The sequence below is a fragment of the Eleginops maclovinus genome, chromosome 16, assembly GCF_036324505.1.
Source record: "Eleginops maclovinus isolate JMC-PN-2008 ecotype Puerto Natales chromosome 16, JC_Emac_rtc_rv5, whole genome shotgun sequence".
In the NCBI taxonomy this organism is placed as follows: Eukaryota; Metazoa; Chordata; class Actinopteri; order Perciformes; family Eleginopidae; genus Eleginops; species Eleginops maclovinus.
Window position 1 is genome coordinate 12,612,214 of NC_086364.1, and position 18,718 is coordinate 12,630,931.

The window sequence follows — 18,718 nt, forward strand, 5'->3', positions numbered from 1 at the left end:
TATCATTTTGTCCTAAACCCCCGATGAATGAAACTTCCCATCAGTTTTCAGTATGAAAATGTTGACAGCACAGATTGAAAACAAGTGTCCTTGTTTTTTGCAAACTGGGCAATTCTGCTGTAGTTTATCACTCAGATCAGAGAGACAGCTTTCCAAGACGAATGGCTGGCTGAATGGATGTGGAGGAGAGCTGCAGCCTGGCTTGCTGTGCTGAGAAGAGATGATGGGTGTGCATGAGGGAGTAGGACCAAACTGGCAGTGGTTTATGCTGACTCTCCACACATCCATCTACTACAATCTGTAGCTAATCAATCTAAAGTTAGAGACAACAAGGATAGAGAATATAGCAAGCATAAACAGTAATTGTGCTTTGCATGTGCATATACTACAAGTCACAATTTAGGTTTCTTGGTGGTATTACAAGCAGTGTATTTTATTGTTTACCCAGGCCACGAACATCTCTATTCTTATAAACAATTTACATTTAGCTAGATAAAGAAAAAGTAACCTTTCTAAAAATAGTCCACAAACAAGAACCTGGGGAGACTGGGCACAACGCGGGCACCTTTATCTAAATCACACACTTAAGATACTTCTAACATGCCATTTACATGGGTCATTGATATTTTTAAAACATGTTTATTAAACAATTGCAAGTGAGAAACTGCAGGGGTTATCATCTAACTCTAAAGTCAGGAGAGACTTTCCCTTGAAAGTAAAAAAGACTGTCAGAGGCTTTGTTAACTTCTATATCTGTTTTATTGTTGGTAATTCATTTAAGGATCATTTCTGTGAAACTTCTATTCATTTGGATGCTAAAGCTGCCCTCCTCTCACCCCACAAGCATCAAGCCTCATTTTCATCTAAATAGGAATCGATCTTTCCTGCTGTGCACCATCCTCCCTTACTCACAACTCTCACGGTCACAACCCTGCTTGTCTTCTCTGTGCTTGTCCCCTGCTCTCTAGTCACTCCCTTGAATACAATAACAAGAAAAAGTCAGCATACCCCATGTTGGATCTCACAACTGCAGAGCATAGAGTCATTCACACTTCATTTATTGTTGTCAATGGTGGAAGGGGGGATTTTTCTATTCATCAGAGAAAAATTAAGTATGAACATTAATGAGTGAATGGGTCCAAGTGATAGGAGTGATAGCGAACAAAGCGTTGACTGACTGGTACAATGTCAAAGCTTCGTTCTGCATCAGTGACCCAGCCAAATGCAAGAGATGGGGGTGAGTCACGGTGGGGGAGGGGCCTCCTCCTGAATGGTCAGGGGACACTGATGAAGTGAAATAGATGCAGCACCAAAGAAAGAGTAAATGTGACTGAGGATGAGCGTGTAAAAAGGATGTAAATAAAAAAAGACTTTATGGAGATTATATATTCAATATTGGTCAAACTTGACTTTTTCCATCCCAAGTACATTTCAGTTGATAAATTGGCATTTCTTCACAGGTTTAACAACACTATATGTATATACATACATATATATATATATACACACACATATATATATATATATATACACACATATATATGTATGTATATATATATATATGTACACACACACACACCAACAGGATTTAGGATATTTATAAATTGTAGTAATCAAACCACTTAAAGTTTCCTTCTAATACAAATTTCGAACAAGGAGCAAATACTTATTTGGGGGGGATGTTTTTACAAGGGTTTTGGAAACATTGACCTGTTCCTTAATTCCTAACAGCTTGCAGTCTAGTATTAACAGCTTCAGGTTTTACAGGTAATACAATTAATGAAGGCCTAACAGAAAAATCCACACTGGCCATTCACCAAGCTTCTCATAACATTGTATAGCCAGCCACTGCCACCTGCTGGTCAAACACATGGATTACCTGAACTATTGCCACAATCAGACATTCAGCTGACAGAAGTGGTTTATTTGACAAAGAACACATTAAAATATACCTGTATGTAATAATTCAAGACAAATAAAACAATTGCCCATGAATGTTTTCAATTCATATGTCAGTGAATTTATCAGGAGGTACGCAAATATATGAGCTTCATTAATAAGCCATAATGAGTCACAGCCAATTATGATTGATTGCTTATTCTTGCCTCCTGCCAAAGGGACTATGTAGTTGAGGAGGGTAAAGGTGCAGCCAGGTAATTCTTGATGATGTCAGGTGAAAGATCCTGGATTCCGGCCTCTGCCGCTGTTAGGAAAAAGTAATCACAGTAACTGTTAAAATACCGCATTCCAGTTTGTTCCATAGTAAAAATGAAAAATAAATAAAATAATTACCCAATCTGCCACTGGTCTCTTTCAACAATAACTCTGACTGCTCCTTGATGGACAAAAGGTCTTTAACCATCTTAGTTTGATTGTCCATCTACACATCAAAAAAGAAATAACTGATTACATAACATGGTAAAGCCATAAAATAAAAAATCCACTCAGATGTTACTTGTTTTTTAAAGTCTGATGCATTCATATTTGAGAAATAGTAAGCATATTTACAGTGCACTATAGCAAAACATATTCATAAGGAAAACAAAGATCCATATCAGTTAAAGTTTAGAATATACGTCTTGAGCTATTATTGATAAATGCACACTGCACACAGAAACGCAGATCCTCTGTTTAACCAGGGCTGTGTGGCTTTTGTTTGGTCTTAATTGCACTGGCAAACAACCTCTTACTTTCATTCTTTTATTTATTAGTTTCTAAACTTTGATTGGTGCAAAAAAATATGTGATCAACATTCTTCCAAACAAAATCTCTAAAGTAAAAATACCCATAAAAAAGGGCGTCTCTAAAGCATTTACTATGTTGCTGCAATACATCAACATTATTACTATCTAGCAAAGAATATTGTAATTAGTCATCAGATAAGTCAAATGTGGATTTATTATTATTCTATTTGTGCCCAAAGTCCAAGGTATGATTAGGAAAAATGCCAATGGCAACATTTAATGTGATTGGTTTAAACTCTTTAAGCTGGCACGGACTGTCAATAAGAGAGAAGCATCTGCTTAATGTTTTATCACTCTCACCGCAGCCAGCTTCTGTATTTTACAACACGCCACCATACAGATGGTATATGAGAACAATTTAGTATCAAAACTTTTAAAGATTTCAGCTTTTGCTAAAAGTGTATATAGTTTGTACTGTTACTAGGACTAGGAGTAAATATATGAAAGTGTACATACAATGATTGTCATAGTGTGGAGTATGGGCTGTTGTCTACAGAGGAGAGCGTTGTAGTCGGGTTTACTCAGTATGCAATGGTACTGTGATGACTGGGCCACAGATGTTGAGTCTAATGATATGCCTCCTTCCTGGCCCTGTGCCACTTTCCTGAAAAAATTAAGAGAACATGATTGAAACACAATTGAGAAGATAATATTGGCACACACTAAAATAGTATTGCTACAATATTCCTCAATGAAAGTGCACATGTTCACCTCTCCAGTTCCTCCGCTTTACTCCTGTGTTTGTTCAACAGTGCCCCCCAAGATTCACTTTCAGCTTGTAGCCTGAAAAAAGAACATAGACTGGTTAACAAAATTAGTTAATGTGTAGGTCACATCAAGTTTGTTTTTAAGATTGAATCTAAGGTTACTGGTGCATATAGTATGTGTGTGCTATAGTGATATCAAAACAACATGCCTATTGATAGCCTTCTGGACCTTTTCCTTGGCCTTATGCACTGCAGGGTCACTAGAATTAAAAAACAAATAACATAAGCATAAATCCAGTAAAAAATAATAATAAGTTGTAGGTCAAACATGAATAACAATTAAAATAAATAATGTGATATAATGCATGCGCAGTAGTAAAAAAAAAAAGAGGCTATTATACCTAGCTGCTGGAGCAGAGAGTTCATCATTCCCTGGTTCTTTGCGTATGCTTTCAGTAAGACAATCCAGATCTTTCTCGATGCGCTCCACTGCACCAAGGACAACACAGAACACACATTAATAACATGAAGTTAATATTTCTTTGACAGTTATTTATGTTGAAATATCCATCAGGTGAAGCAGCGCATCCTCTAACCTTGTTTTTGAAAAGACTCCAGTGAGCTGTTCGGTACTGACTGCAGCCAATTCTGAGTTCTTTCTATTTCCACCTAGAGACAAAGAAGAGGCAATTACACAGTGATTCATTAGTCTTGGAGACTAATTAAAGTTAACTTTATGTTCTCCTCTAACCTAACATCCAGAACTTTACAGACTACTCATTATATCCAGAGGATTAGCCTTTAAGACATCCTTTGTGCAGGAGGTTTAAAATGCTTGAGTGATGTTCGTCCCAGAGCCAATGCCCATTATTTTGTTATTACCGAGTGGTTAAATTTGTAATCCAACATGTACCCACATATTTTCAGTGAAAAATATTATTTTTGTCTCAAATCGCCAATAGAGAAACCTGAGAGATGGAGAGTAACCTATTGTGTCTCTTAATATTCCTTCCTTGTCACAATTAATGTGTTTTATCACGTTGCACTCACCCTCATTATTGCCTTCATAAATTTCTCGAGCCTCTCTTGCTGTGGTAGGGATGTACTTATGCTCCTGCCCAAAACTACAAACATATAAATAGGGAGTATTATTATAAAATAAACAACAACAAAAAACAAACCATGTGACCATATTTTTCCTGATAACAATGCACAAGTAAGCTAGGTTTAAACATCTCTCTCATACATCTCACCCTGATATGGGTTGGGAAGGGCTGGGAGAGAGCGTCGGGTTAGGGTTGCTCTCCTCCAGGATTTCCTCCGTGCAGTGGGACTCGAAGGTCCCTCCATTACAAGTGTGTCCATTTCTGACTGGCCTTCCCCTGCCGTCGATTTGGTGGGGGAAACGGTACGATGAGATTTGTTTGGGGGAACTGTGCTGGGGCTTGTGGAGCATCTTTTCTGTGTTGATTTCACCGAGTTGACCTTGTAAGACGAAACAAACAGTAAAGTACCATGGACACTAGAAATGATAGCCAGTGGTGTGAGGTAACGAAGTCCTGTACTTGAGTACACTTTTGAGGAAATTGTAATTAACTTGAGTATTTTAGTTTGTTCTATGGTGTACTGCTACCAAACTACAATTCAGATATGAAAATTGTACTTTTAGTCCACTACATCTATTGAATACCTTCAGTTACTTTGCAGATTCTGATTAATGATATGAAACATAATCAACAATTCAATAAGACATTAAACTTTGTAAATCCACAAGCTACCCTGCAGCATACTAAGTAAATAAAACTGGCTCCACCTTTTCCAGCTGTGATAAACACATTGATAAATGCATCAATAATTATAATCCAAACATATACTATATATTTTTTTTATTGCAGGACTTGTACTTGTAATCAAGTATTACTTACGGTATTTCTATTTTACCTAAGTACACGATCTAAGCACTTGTTCCACCTCCGATTATAGCTCAGCGCATGTATATAGAAAGAGCATAATGCGATGTCAGTTTACCTTAGCTTAAATGTTAAAATGCCTTACCTCATCTGGAAATTCACCAGCAACGGCGACACTGACACAACTGTAAAACACGTTTTGAATGTAAGCCAGCATGAACGTAAATTTAAAAAAACAACTGTTATTCTAATACTAAAATCAAGGACTGGTTTCTTCGGTGTTTCACATTGTAAGAAACGTTGAATACCACAACAATAACGAACATTTAACATTGCTTTGGGCGAAACTAAGACAGCAACGACACATCACTACATCTCGTAAGTACGACGGAGTATTAGGGCCACATATGAAGAAATTTTTTTTTTTTGCCGTGACGAGATTAAAGTCGACACGGCGACTTTAAAGTCGACACGTCGAGATTAAACTCGACATGTCGAGAATAAAGTTGAAATTAGTTGGGAGACATAGTACCGCTCCCACAGGTCCTGCACTGAATCCGAAATGGCTTGTGTAGATCATTTGGTCAAATTATACTTCCGAATTGGATTTAACAATAAAGAGATCCTCGCTGTTTTAGCGCAGAACCACAGTGTGGTGATTAGTGTAAGAACCATGCGTGACTCAAACTGCACCTGTGGAGCGGTTGCTTTCTCTCTGAATAGTTTTCAGTGTCAATTGACATAAAGTCGAGATTATTCTCGACATGTCGAGATTAAACTCGACATAATATTTCAACTTAATTCTCGACATTTCGAGTTTAATGTCGACATGTTGACTTTAAAGTCGCCGTGTCGACTTTAATCTCGTCACGGCAAAAATATTTTTTTTCTTCATATGTGGCCCTAATACTCCGTCGTACGTAAGTATTTTGTCACAAGGGTCAAAGTAAAAAAGATTACAAACCCTTCTTGTCCAGCTCCTGTATGTTTTTCCGCCATTTTTTCTTTCAAATACTTTTCTTCGCATCGCGCGCCCAACAAGCCAAACCCCTCTTCTGACACAAGCACCATGGGAAATGTAGTGTGCATTAACTCAAGCAACTACAAACTAAATGCCAAGGCAAAGGTAGGAACTGCAGTCGTTGAATACTTTAAACAGTCGAATTCAATTACAAGATACTGATTGAAAATACGTGTATATGGTAACTGAGTTTATCCGTGTGGGGAAAAATCTAAAGAATAACCAAAGGATCCTATGAACATACAAGATGTATACATTTTCAGAATTTAACATTTTTGGTGCAAGTGTGTTAACATAATGAAAATCTTGTTGTTTTATGAAAAACAAAACAAACATTTAATTGTATGTAAACTTAATACCATGCAGTTCATATAAGTCTCTGTAGGATGACAATGTCACCGATTAGCAAAAACATTGTATAAAGTATTTAAATTTATAAAGTATAATAATATAATAATAATAATAATAATAATAATAATAATAATAATCATCATCATCATCATCTCATCATCATCATCATGATCCTCATTATGCTCATCATCATCTCACTTGGTAATTTATAGTCCATGTAAAATGACTACTATTGCTTTTTGGAACTTTGAACGTTTTTAAGCTTCTAATAATAAATAAACCCTCCGAATTTAACCTTATTTTGACATGGAAGGTATTGAAAAATCTTGACTTTTTCAATAAAACGGCTAAATATTCTTAATATATTCATATAAATATAAAATACACTTTAACCCCCCAAAAAGTGGTGTGGCCTTATTGTATAGTGTACTAACACAATGCTGCATTTATTTGGAGTCCCAGGGTCGCATCAAAAGGAAGCTATTCAAATGAAATAAGACTTAACAAATAAGAGAAACTGATGAGAATTTGCATAATCATGATCGTACAAAATTGAAAAGCCCTAAAATATATAAAAAAGAGGTCTGTCCTTCTTGTCCAGTTGTAATAGAACAACAAATTTGAATTAATTTGCAAACATGAGGTCACATATCTATATCCACAAGTTTTCAATAAATAAAAAACATGTTTTATAAACTTTGATTCTACAGCCATTGGACACAGTTTTTGAATGCTTGATTCAGTACTTTATTTACCATGCAATGGATTGGATTTCTATCCACATATTTTAAGGGGGGAAAGTGATTTATTTAAGATATTCTAGTTTGTTTGTCAAATGTTATTTGTAAGTCCATATCAAAGATAAATATCAAACCCTTATCGATGTCTGATCTCCTGAGATAAGCATGTTTGCGAGTTAAGATCAATCTGCAAGTTAACACCAAATGTACAAGTCTTCCATCAACTGATGCTTAGAGATGGAACAATTGTTTTTGTCCCAAGTCATGAGTGACATGATGATACCAGGTTTCATAAGAACTGTCCTCTTTGATCGGTTACACTATATTCTCATACCCAGATCATTCTTTACTTACCAACTTAAAGGAACAGGATAGCTCATGAACAGCATGCTCATCCCATCCAAGTGAAAACACATCAGTATCCGCACCCAAAAAACATTTGACAGACTTCAAAATTTGTATCTGTAAGTCTTTATAAGTCTGTTAGAGATGTTTTTCACTTTTTACAAAATCAAAGAGAGTAATCAAAAGAATCAAAAACACTTTTGCAGTTCTCTGGGAGAATGACCCTTTGTGTGCCTGTATGCTTCACTCTGGCTGGCACAAAGTCTTGCGCTCTCGCACTCCACTCAATACTGCTGTCTTCATGGCCTTGTGTAGCAGCAGGGAGGGACAGAGGAATAAAGAGAGAGAAATGTAGAAAAGAGTTATAAAGAAATGAGAAAATTGGAAAAAATAAGGGATACACAGAGTGTACAGTACTGCAGGCCATGACTGTCTCATCTGTCTTGTATCACAACAGCTCTTATCCTCCTGCTCACGAGTCCTGAACCTCTCCCTTTACAGTTTAGTTGGTAAGGGCAGCGGTAGCTTTTGGCACTGAGTTCAAGAAGGCAGCCTGAGAGTTCCTTTGCCCAGCAGGAACTGCAGGACACGATCCACCAGCAGAGCGGCGACAAAGTCCACTACCAGAACCTGGGCAATGATTAATTTGAACTGCAAAGAAGTAAATGGGAAGAAGGTTACCTAATGAATCATCAATAGGAGGCTATTTTAACAGTTGATGGCCAACACATTTCCACTCACCTCAGTTGGTATATCTACAAGAGCAAACTGTTCGTTGAATTCGGGTGAGGAACCAGAAAGAAGTCCCACAATCGCTAAACCTGACAGAGCGATACTCCATAGTAGTGGTCGATTCTCAGTGAGAGATTCCATGAAGGGATGACCCTTACAAAAACCACAAGAAATGCCATGAGTTTACATAAAAGAATGTAGTGACCATAAATACAAATTGTACTAAGAATAAGTACCTTGTAATTAATGGCAAAAGTGGCCATCTGCATGGCCATGGACATTATATAGACGGTGCTGTTGATTAGACTAGGTTCAAACTCTTTATATAGATCTGCAAACTGTTCCGATCTGCGAAAAAAAAGGACAAGTGTCATTATAATGTATTAATGTCATGTGACTTTTGTAAATATTTAACTTCTGTTTCTCGGTCTTAGTGGCTTTTACCTTGGAGGACTTCTGCTTTGTGCCTCTTTGTAGAGAAACACCAGACTACAGAAGTGAACAGCAAACTGCAGAAGCACAGTCAACACCGTATAAAGATTAAAGATGTTTGGTAAGGGCCGCTCTCGAGACAACGTTTTCAGTGGCTATGTACACAGAGGGGGGGGAAAAAGTAAATCTATGTCATGGTAGAAACGAACATTCAGTAAAGACACACTTGCTTGAATAACAATCAGTCACAAGCATGTAGAGCCTGTATTTTCTGACATAAATTCTCACCTTTGATCTAGAGATGAAGAGGAAGCATCCGGCCAAGAGCAGGCCCTGCAGTGTTGCCTGGAAATCGCTGAACTTGACACCCTCGAGGTAGAGTACAGACTGGCTGTAGGCCAGCACCAGGGCGTTGAGAGCGAGGATCTTAAACATCTGGAGTGTTGTTACCAGAGTGCACCGGCCTTGCTTTATTACATGGCAGACTGGAGGAATCAAATGATAAATAAATCAGATGTGGAGACCCGATACATGCTCAGATTTTATGCAAACTGTGTCAAAGCTGAAATCATAAATGTACGTTACTTACTGCACTGTATGGATGAGAGTTTGGAGGTGAAGGGGGCAGCGATGGAAGCATCACCTAGTTTCACTACTTGAATCTGATCCTCTTCAAGTTCCCGTAAGACTTGATTGATCCTCTCCTGTAAATGAATAAACCCCTGATGTTAAGACCAGTGGACTATACATTTTTAACAGACACACATTTATTCCTCTTTCTTAAGCTATACGTTTTTTTGACCCTGGGGAGGAAGCCACCATGCTGCATTCAGTGGTCCAATAAACCTTAGTAAGTTGTAAATTATTCCCTGAAAAAGAAGGCCCTTTTTGAACACACACACCTTTTGTGCTGCAAGCTGCTCTTCTCTCTGGGCCAGGACCCTCTGCCGGGCTGCCCTGGAACTCAGCTTCCCTCCTGAGCTGACAGGTGGTAAAGGTCTGGGCTCTGCTGCGGATGACTCCTTTTCTTTCCCCCGTTTCTTTCTTTCGGGCATTCGCTCAGGTGCATTCGCTAACAGAGCAACACCTGAGAAAGAAATTTCATCACTGCACAATGTTGGGGCTCATATATAGGGACACATGCTTTCAGTCTTGGTGGTTGATAAATCGTACCGATGTGGGCGTGTTTGAGAGCTCCAACATCATTTGTTCCGTCACCACACATGAGGGTAATATAGCCGAGCCCCTTGAGACTTGTGATGACAAATTCCTGAAAAAAGAACAGGAGGTTATTATGGCTCATAAATACCCTTAAAATTTACCCGTAGATACTGTTGTACAGTACACTGAATCTGACATACATTTAAAAAAGTCACAAAATGAGTGGTGTCAACTAGTTCAAATACATGTACTTTGCTGTTGTATTGTAGACTAATATTTGTCTACATCTCACATTATTTTTGTGGTTTATAAACCTCAATGTAATGTAAGTCTTTTGGACCTACCTTCTGTTTTGGACTGACACGGGCAAACACTTGTACGTGGGGCAAGAGGCTATGGAATAGTTTGGTGTCACAGCTCAGTCTGGCGAGCCCCTCCCCTGTTACACACAAGTCAAACTGACTCACGAATGAGGAAATGGAGGGAGGGGGCAGTGGTACACACACATTGCCATCAATGGACTCCCACTGCCACGCACCTGGAAATAAACATTAGAGGTAAATTATTCTGTCCTTGGTTAAAACACCCATTGCATGAGCATTACAATGGAAATCAGGATGCCCTTTGGATGCAACCTTTAAACTGACATTGTTCTCCACTAGCTTACATGAGTAAAACACGTTATTCTGTCAAGTGATGACTTGACTTACCTTCATCGGGGCTTTGCTGCAAAACAAGTGTGTGTTCTTTCTGGATGAAGTGGAGCTCTCTTGCTACATGGCACGCCGTAAGAGGGTTGTCACCTGTGATCATCACCACCTGAAAGCAAAGTAAAGGCAATTATAAACCACGCTGTTTAAGAGTGTATGCACCATTTTGTGTGGTCAGCTTGTTTACATGATGAGATGCCTCCTGGATCTCTCTGATGACGGCCTTGCTGTCACTCTTAAGCGGGCAGGACACAACCATGAACCCGGCGAAATGCAAGTCACACTCCAAAGCATCCCGACTCATCTCCCGGACCTATGAAACACAGAAAGATTCCATCTCAGTTTGTGACTCTCCCATTAGTCAAGCCTACTCGGACCAGACAATCTGTGATATATTTCAGATAAAAATAAATTAAGAACCTGCTGATGACTAAGGTGTCCAATCTCTTTGTAACCCAAGGCCAGCACTCTAGCCCCTTCACGAGACATTTCCTTGTGGACTTCGTCATAATTTGCTGGACTTTCTGCGAACTACAATAAAAGCCACATTAGAAAATCAGTTAGCACACATGATTAGACTAGAGCATGTATATACTAAGGATATGTACCATTCCTCTGAGTGTCTCTGGAGCTCCCTTGACAGTTGAGATGTAGCAGAGTTCAGTGGAGCCGAGTTTCTCATAAGAGGCCAGGACTGACATCCTCTTCAGAGCACTAGCAAAGTGGAAACGCTGGTGGATCTTAAGTCCCTGAGTTTTGATACCCCGAGGGAACACCTTCTCATCTGGTCAAAAGGGAAAGAGTGAATGAGACACAGCATATTGCTATTAAGAGGTAACTTAACATCAACATCCAGATTAAAATGAAAAACAGCTTTACTTTAAAGCCACATTCACCCACAAGATGAGCAGTTTCAGTTCAATTATTCACACAGTTAGTTTTGTAGGCATTTGTAAACTAATGTTTTCATATAGTTTTGCTGCTGTTAAACACAACCCCATTTACTTGAATCCATCAAGACTTTTTTTAAACTTATTTTTTCAATTTTTCATTCAATGTCAAAGCAGGTGGAGTATTCCTTTCCGATACTCCGGTCAAATTACTGCACCAAGTTAAACACAGCAGTTTTGGTATGATTTGACAGAACACAACACAATCCTAAGCACACACATGTTCCGTGGCACATCCCCCGCTGCCCTGCACAGTGTATTTAATTGAGGATCCCAGTACCTTTAGTGAGGGTCCAGTCAGCGGCTGTCAGCATGGCCTTCTCCAGTGGATCTCCGACCAGCTGTCCATCATCCAGAGTGACCAGTGAGTGACAGGTGGCCACCACCCGATGCGTCTCCACTGGAATCTCAGATACAGGCATCACCTCCTTTCCTTCTCTGTAATAGACACAAAGTATTTACAAACCTAGACCACAGCATAGTTTACTTTGCGTTTGTACTTCAAAAGATTTGAAGTCAGATCAACAGTGGTTGGCATGTTTTACCTTAGGCCTGCTACTCCTCGTACTACCAGGCTGTCACTGGTCAGGGTTCCAGTTTTGTCAAAACAGCAAACCTCCACCTTCCCTGCAAAGGGTATCCTGAAGGGCTCTGTACAGAAAACATCTAAGAAGGGGTAGAAAGAGAGGATTTGAATCAAGCTACTGCTGTATCAAGCGTTGTATTATAAGCTGCTTTGTCCAGTTCTCTTAATTGCTATTTAACACATTCAGAATAGGAGCACACAGACATACACAGTTTAGCCAGGGCGATGAGAGACGTATTAACTGCCAGAGAAAGCTCTATGGGGAGCTCTGGTGGAACAACTGAAGTAAGGATTAGAGTGCACTCCAAAAACAGCTTGTAGCGGTTCCTGCTAGCATCCTTGGTCCCTGTGGATATGATACAAAGGAAAAAGACAGGTTTTAAATATTACATATGCCATAACCTCCAGCTATTTGCAGACACTTAGAATGTGATAATGGCTGTATTCAATAAGAAGTACATGGGATAAAATGAGTTCTATGCTTCTCACCTTCTAGCCACACATAAAGTGCTGCAGCAATGGCAAACACAAGGAGGAAGAGGATGAAGATGAAGGTCTCCAGGTTGTTTGCCGTCACTCTTTTCACACCAAAGAGTATTGTTCGCAAAAGTTTACCCTGGAGGTTAGTTTTTGCACACAGTTAGTACACTTTATTATTCATTACAATAAAAAACTGAGCGTAGTAATAAACTGTAAAAACATTCAGCAACTTCCTTACCTGAGAGGTGTAGAAGCCTGTTCTCAGTACATAGGCCACACAGCCGTTGTCGACAGCTGCACATAAAGAAGATTATTGGGCTTGCATCTTGATTTGATTATGAAGAAAACGGGCAATAGTTGGATTATAATTTACAACAGCCCTCGTATGTTGTTTGTAACGGGTAAATGAAAAAAGAAATGAGCAATTACGTTTGAGTCCAGCGCTGGCCTTCAAAGGGGGGCTATGTTGCACCACTTTTGTCCCCCCGGAGATAATGTGAAGTCGAGAGTCAGTCTGAACATCCAAGATTCGCTCTGGGTCCAAATCCTCCACTGGCTCCTGCACACCCAATAACACACCCCACAATAAGATTAAGACATGCCCTTTAGAGTGAATAAGGCTTTCACTCCAAAGTGTACGCCCTCAGATCTGTATAGTGTCACCACGTATAATAGTTTGCCTCTAACCTTCATCTGGGGCACCGACTCTCCGGTCAGCATCGCCTCATCTACAATGCAACGACCCCTGAGTAGCAGCACATCACACGGTACCAAGTTGTCCTGGGGCGAACGTCCTGTGTAGTGGAGAATACACATTTTAAAACACTCACCAACAGAGTCAATCTGATGTTTGTGGCGAGGAGTCTGACAAACGTTAATAGGACATTACCTATTGAGACTATGTCACCAGGAACAAGCTCATCACTTGAAATAGGTCTCCACTTCCTATTGCGATATACCTAGCATAAAATACATGGAGATACAGGAGTTACGTTTTACATGGAAGACACTGTCTATACGTTTTGTTTCTATTTTATTAAATATAATAAAAGCCTACCTGAATCATGTAGGGCTTGTTTCCCATCCGGCGAATCTCGGACATATTCCTCATTTGCTGCTGGACCAAAGAGGCCTCGAACGCCACCAGCATGAACAGCGTGAAAACACTGTAGTACCAGTACTCATCCAGACACCACAGGCCAACGCAGAACACCTGGGGGATGGCAGAAAACAGATTACTTCAAATGGATACAGATTTGATTATAAGGTAAGCAACATCATATCTAAAGAGATGTATTTAGAAGGACTTTTACAATAAAAGATATACCTGGAAAACAAAAAAGGGAGCTGTGGCCCTCTCTTTGAAGAGTTCTAGGAAATCTGGCACCATCATCTCAGCACGATTGGTGCCGTAACGCTTTTCTGCAGCCCGGAGTTCTGTCTCCTCCTGGTAGCCACGCCAGGACTGAAAGTCACGCATTGGGTTGTTTATGGGGAATGCTATTGGAAGGAAACGTTTCTTCTCTTTGTGGTCAAATATGTAGCAGATCTTTTGAAACTCCAAAGATAAAATCCCTTCTCCATTTTCATCCTGTAGGTCAGAAAAGGAAAGAACATTTGAATTACACAATTTATTCAAGATTGGGTTTTTTTTTTCAATTTCTTCTTTTTAAACTTTCAATCTTATGGTTTGTGACAAAAAAAAGAGTAAATCTGTGAACTGACCTGGTCCCTCTGTAGTGCCACAAGCTCTGCAGAACCGTTGTTGGGGGTGGGAACGACCTTAGCCAGTGTAGCCTTTTTTGGGTCTGGTTCCTGTATTTACAAATAAACAGGTAACAAATTCACACACTGTGCAAGGTCACTGTTATTTTTGCTGTGTGCCTCTGGTGCTTAGTCCATCATATGAACTTAAGGCACATTTTTAAAAAATCATCTACTAACATTTAACAGCAATAAATGTCTAAGCTAACCTGGATACATTGTTGATACAATTTTAATGCATTGTAAGATTTAGCCTCTCTTACACAACTGCCTCCTGAGAGAATGTAAATAAATGCTAAGCTATATACCCTTGAATTTAGGTAGTACAAAGCTTAAACTTCAGAAAAGTTATTTCCAGACACATTCCCATTACCATACTGTGATAGTCACAGATTTTTAAAATAATTTAACAGCTATCACACTATGTATGAATGAGCAACTAGGCAATAGATTTGCATGATACTTTTTTTCTTCTCTTTATAGTCCTCTGCTACTTAATGTTGCTTGAAGGCCAATCTTGATCTGCTGCCTCGCAATGTATGCATCTATTAAGCAGAAAATAGCCGGGAAACACTCTGCGCTCTCGGGGCTTCTTTATGATTTGGGGTAACAAATAGCCATATGGAATTGTAAAAAACGGCATTTGTATAATCTGCACCCTGAATATGGAAAGTGACTTAAACCAAATTAATGTATCAGTTTAATGATTTTAATATTAAGTGAAAGAATAAGAGGCACATTCCTTTCCTGGTTAAAAAACAGAGTTTTACTTTGAGATGCTTTCAGTTTTGTTTACTTTTCTGTTGTGTCTGTAACATGTGTTTTTATTTATGCTGCTCTCTTTATTGGCAAGTTTTACTGTGGGACTATAATTACAATAATAAAAATGTTTAAAAACAAAACAAAAACATTCATCAGTCATGTCCACACATCGTTAAGACCTTTTTATGACTTGATCAATGTCAAAATGTGGCTGTGAGAAGTGTCATTGCTGATTCCAGATGTGAAAGTTTGATTATTGGTTACCACATAAGCCACCCCTAAGGGGTTCAATGCCTAACACCTGCCTACTTTTATAGAGCCCTTGAGCAATCAATGATTCCTGTATCAGTGCTGACCCTGAACACCTTTGAATTCTCTATGAGAGGGATACGGTAAAAACAGTGGATACCCTTGAAATATACCTTTTATTGTTGCATACATTATGTTTACCTTTGAACAAGTGAGAAAACAGTGCGCGTGCACGGACCAATAACCAGAGAGTGCTGTGAGGACGTGCGCGATCCCGATAGCGGCTAGCGACAGGAGGCCTGCCTCTGGATACTCGGAGGCACCATACACTCCGAACCATACGTACATCCAGCTTGGATAAAGAACAGCCAGAAACGGGAGGACTGTGCCGTGTAGTAGACGGGGCCTTCGCCGGTAAAGCGTCACCGAGCTCACAAGCTCGTCGCTGGTGCTGCTGTCATGCTGGCTGTGGTTCTCAGAGGGGGCCATTTGCAGCTCTCCCGGTCCCTGGATCCCATCTGCAGCCATGTTTCCCTCTTTCTTGGCGTCGTTCATTGTACTTTACTCACACCTCTGCCCCCCCTCTATCATCCACCGCCACCCCGTCGTGCTGTTGCCGATAAAATATGATTCAACACACGGAGCGGTGTTCGGTCCTGCCTTCGGAGCCCGTTTACTGAATCGCTCGGTTTCTGACCGTAGCTTCCGCATACGTCAACACGCAAAGACACGTACAATTGTCTCAGACAGTACATCACAAATGACCTGGAAAAAAACACTAATTTATGATATTCAACCGAGTTAAAACAAGGTGGTTGAGTTTAAAGTGTACGTTACATATAAATATACATGTGTCGAATATCGGCTGCATTCGTAGTTGAGTGCTTTTATTATAAGATTAGGGTGTATAGCCCTTTAAGAAATGCACGGTCATCAAAGGGGGTGGGCTAATATTTGATATTGACACAAGCAGGAGCCAATACGATTTCATAACTGTTTCAGATTGTTGCAGTTCCATCCAATCATAGGTTGGGTGTAGTGTAGTTACGGCACATTCATGGCTCCACATGCAACACTACTGGTGCGATAACCTTGGTTCATCAGCTTCTTCGTTTGAGAAAAGCCTAAAAGAACAACATGTAAGACTTTTAAATATGGAGTCATATCAACAAAACATTTGCTATGTTATTTGGTCTTGGGAGGTAGGAACGGTACCGCAGAGAGATAGATTCAGCCTGTCAATAATGACATTTTCTACCACCATAAAACTACTTCATTCCGTTTATTGTTAGTGCTTGATTAGAAAGTTATCAGGTTGACGACCGAGGGCTTAAGGGACGTGTGCTTACAATCACTGAATTATTAACATGTGTCGTCTTTCAGGCAGGCTGCTATGGACATCACGGCAAAGTATTGCAATAAAGAAATGGAGGCATATGGGTCATGTGTGGCCTCCAACCCATCAACATGGCAGTCAAAGTGTCATGAACTGAAGATAAAGGTTGCACAGTGCACATCATCCCAGTAAGGCCACATATCTGTACATTCACTCCAATTTTCTTCAACAACCACCACACACCCACATCTAAAAAGCACAATTGTGTCTTATTCCTAATTTCTTTTATGTTTTTATATAGCCCAGTGATTCAGAAGATCAGACAAGAGTGTTCAGGGGAGTTTGTCGAGTTTGAGCGCTGCCTGAGAGAAAACCAGGACAAACCTACCTCCTGCTCCCCTCATGTAGCTCGCTTTCTGGCCTGTGCAGAGACAGTAGACCTCAGTGGAGCGGGTAAGTCCCTTTGGAATTGGCCATACACAATCAAGGTCCCATATGAACAGTTGTGAATAGCATCTTTATAAAACTAGGAGATAGTAATGTGCAGATTATTATGCCCCCTCACCTTTGAAAAAGCATGTTTTTCTATCAAACTGAATGGTTTGTGCTTGCTGGTTTTTCAGAATTGTAGATGATAAAGGAATACTTCACCCCCTACATTTTTACCTTGGATTCGTGAAGAAAACTTTTGCTTTCACGCATGCCTGCATGGTGAATGAATAATCTCACACAACAGCTGTACAATACAAGTCTCTTTTATCGATGTATTTTGCTAAAACCTTACTGTTCAAAACAATGTTTTTGTTGTATATGGACGTTTTTGATAAAGTCGTACTGTGGTTGTTTTATCCGCTTTTGAATTCTGTCTTCACCGTAGAGGCATTTAAGAAAACCAAGGTTTCATTCATTAATTCAAAGTAACCCCTTATAATTAATGGATTATCCAAATAATCTTAGGAAGTATTCCTTAAGGTCTTGTTCTGTGCGTTTTTGTCTGATACAGCAACACATTAGAACAGACCCATGGGTTATCAAATGTGTACACAATGGGACAATATGTACTACACCGTCTTTGAGTGGTATCACTTTTAAAGCCAACATACCAGTAAATGTTCTTCTCTTCATCTACAGATCCGGTACCTCAGCCTTTGTAGCATCAAGACATCTTCCATCTCCGTCAGATCATTTCTGTCTTCACAGCAGCACAGATTGGTTGGTTTTACACATTTCCCAGCCATGTTACTGTATGTACAGTGAAAGTTAGGAAATCTGTTTACCTCTACGCAACTTAATATGACTATTTGTCTTTCTTCAGGAAAGATATGAGAGAAATGCAACAGTACTTTGAGTAAGACACTTTGTGTAGAATATTTAATTACCGCATCGTCCTTTTTCTCATACTCTTTTACTCATACACATTTATTCTTGCCTGGATATAATATTTTTATTGAACCACCTCATTAAATGTACTTGTGATTCTTATGCGGTGTGGTTATCCTTTGTTGTTGTCTGTTGCTCAGGTCTGTCCCTCCCACACTTGCCCTCTCCAGGTCTGAGTCAGAGTCAAATATTAAACTAGAATGTATCGCTCCCACACCAACTGTCTCGACTACACAATGACAGAGAAATAGGGAGTCTGGGATGAAAGGAAAAGGAGGAGACTTTCCATTTCTAATCAGCGGGACTACTGAGAGAGAGAGAGGGAGGATATTGAGTTATGAGCCCTGTGACCACTCAG

At 39.6% G+C, this 18,718-nt stretch overlaps 3 protein-coding genes across 3 annotated transcripts; 1 reads left to right on the forward strand and 2 right to left on the reverse strand.

Annotated features, from left to right (window-relative positions):
- Window positions 1-1,037: 1,037 nt before the first annotated feature.
- Window positions 1,038-6,442, reverse strand: LOC134877554 (uncharacterized). Its single transcript, XM_063903104.1, has 11 exons — window positions 6,326-6,442; window positions 5,507-5,546; window positions 4,705-4,936; window positions 4,502-4,575; window positions 4,048-4,120; window positions 3,853-3,940; window positions 3,661-3,711; window positions 3,456-3,527; window positions 3,201-3,348; window positions 2,293-2,380; window positions 1,038-2,203 (listed from the first exon to the last, which is right to left on the reverse strand). The coding sequence occupies exons 1-11, from the start codon at window positions 6,430-6,432 to the stop codon at window positions 2,121-2,123; spliced, it is 1,056 nt and encodes a 351-aa protein (XP_063759174.1). The 5' UTR covers window positions 6,433-6,442; the 3' UTR covers window positions 1,038-2,120.
- A 1,479-nt stretch (window positions 6,443-7,921) lies between these two features.
- On the reverse strand, window positions 7,922-16,365 carry atp13a1 (ATPase 13A1). Its single transcript, XM_063903057.1, has 25 exons — window positions 15,846-16,365; window positions 14,595-14,684; window positions 14,197-14,460; window positions 13,927-14,082; window positions 13,759-13,828; window positions 13,557-13,663; window positions 13,299-13,428; window positions 13,108-13,163; window positions 12,879-13,005; window positions 12,598-12,735; window positions 12,349-12,469; window positions 12,084-12,241; window positions 11,462-11,637; window positions 11,274-11,384; window positions 11,041-11,166; window positions 10,854-10,962; window positions 10,488-10,681; window positions 10,156-10,252; window positions 9,885-10,069; window positions 9,572-9,686; window positions 9,271-9,467; window positions 8,995-9,137; window positions 8,787-8,898; window positions 8,560-8,703; window positions 7,922-8,469 (listed from the first exon to the last, which is right to left on the reverse strand). The coding sequence occupies exons 1-25, from the start codon at window positions 16,197-16,199 to the stop codon at window positions 8,359-8,361; spliced, it is 3,591 nt and encodes a 1,196-aa protein (XP_063759127.1). The 5' UTR covers window positions 16,200-16,365; the 3' UTR covers window positions 7,922-8,358.
- A 461-nt stretch (window positions 16,366-16,826) lies between these two features.
- On the forward strand, window positions 16,827-18,559 carry LOC134878014 (coiled-coil-helix-coiled-coil-helix domain-containing protein 5). Its single transcript, XM_063903760.1, has 4 exons — window positions 16,827-16,846; window positions 17,028-17,168; window positions 17,282-17,433; window positions 18,501-18,559. Exons 1-4 carry the CDS (start codon window positions 16,827-16,829, stop codon window positions 18,557-18,559), a joined length of 372 nt encoding a protein of 123 aa, XP_063759830.1.
- Window positions 18,560-18,718: the final 159 nt, after the last annotated feature.

Coding starts and splice junctions, on each gene's coding strand:
- LOC134877554 (XM_063903104.1), bottom strand. CDS start 6,432: ATGGTGCTTGTGTCAGAAGAGGGGTTTGGCTTGTTGGGCGCGCGATGC. Junction 4,576..4,704: donor CCTTCCCAACCCATATCAGG/GTGAGATGTATG, acceptor ATATGTTTGTAG/TTTTGGGCAGGAGCATAAGT. Junction 2,381..3,200: donor TCCACACTATGACAATCATT/GTATGTACACTT, acceptor TTTGATGTGTAG/ATGGACAATCAAACTAAGAT.
- atp13a1 (XM_063903057.1), bottom strand. CDS start 16,199: ATGAACGACGCCAAGAAAGAGGGAAACATGGCTGCAGATGGGATCCAG. Junction 13,429..13,556: donor AGTCGGTGCCCCAGATGAAG/GTTAGAGGCAAA, acceptor TTGGGTGTGCAG/GAGCCAGTGGAGGATTTGGA. Junction 8,899..8,994: donor CAAAGCAGAAGTCCTCCAAG/GTAAAAGCCACT, acceptor TTTTTTTCGCAG/ATCGGAACAGTTTGCAGATC.
- LOC134878014 (XM_063903760.1), top strand. CDS start 16,827: ATGTTATTTGGTCTTGGGAG. Junction 16,847..17,027: donor ATGTTATTTGGTCTTGGGAG/GTAGGAACGGTA, acceptor GTCGTCTTTCAG/GCAGGCTGCTATGGACATCA. Junction 17,169..17,281: donor GCACAGTGCACATCATCCCA/GTAAGGCCACAT, acceptor GTTTTTATATAG/CCCAGTGATTCAGAAGATCA.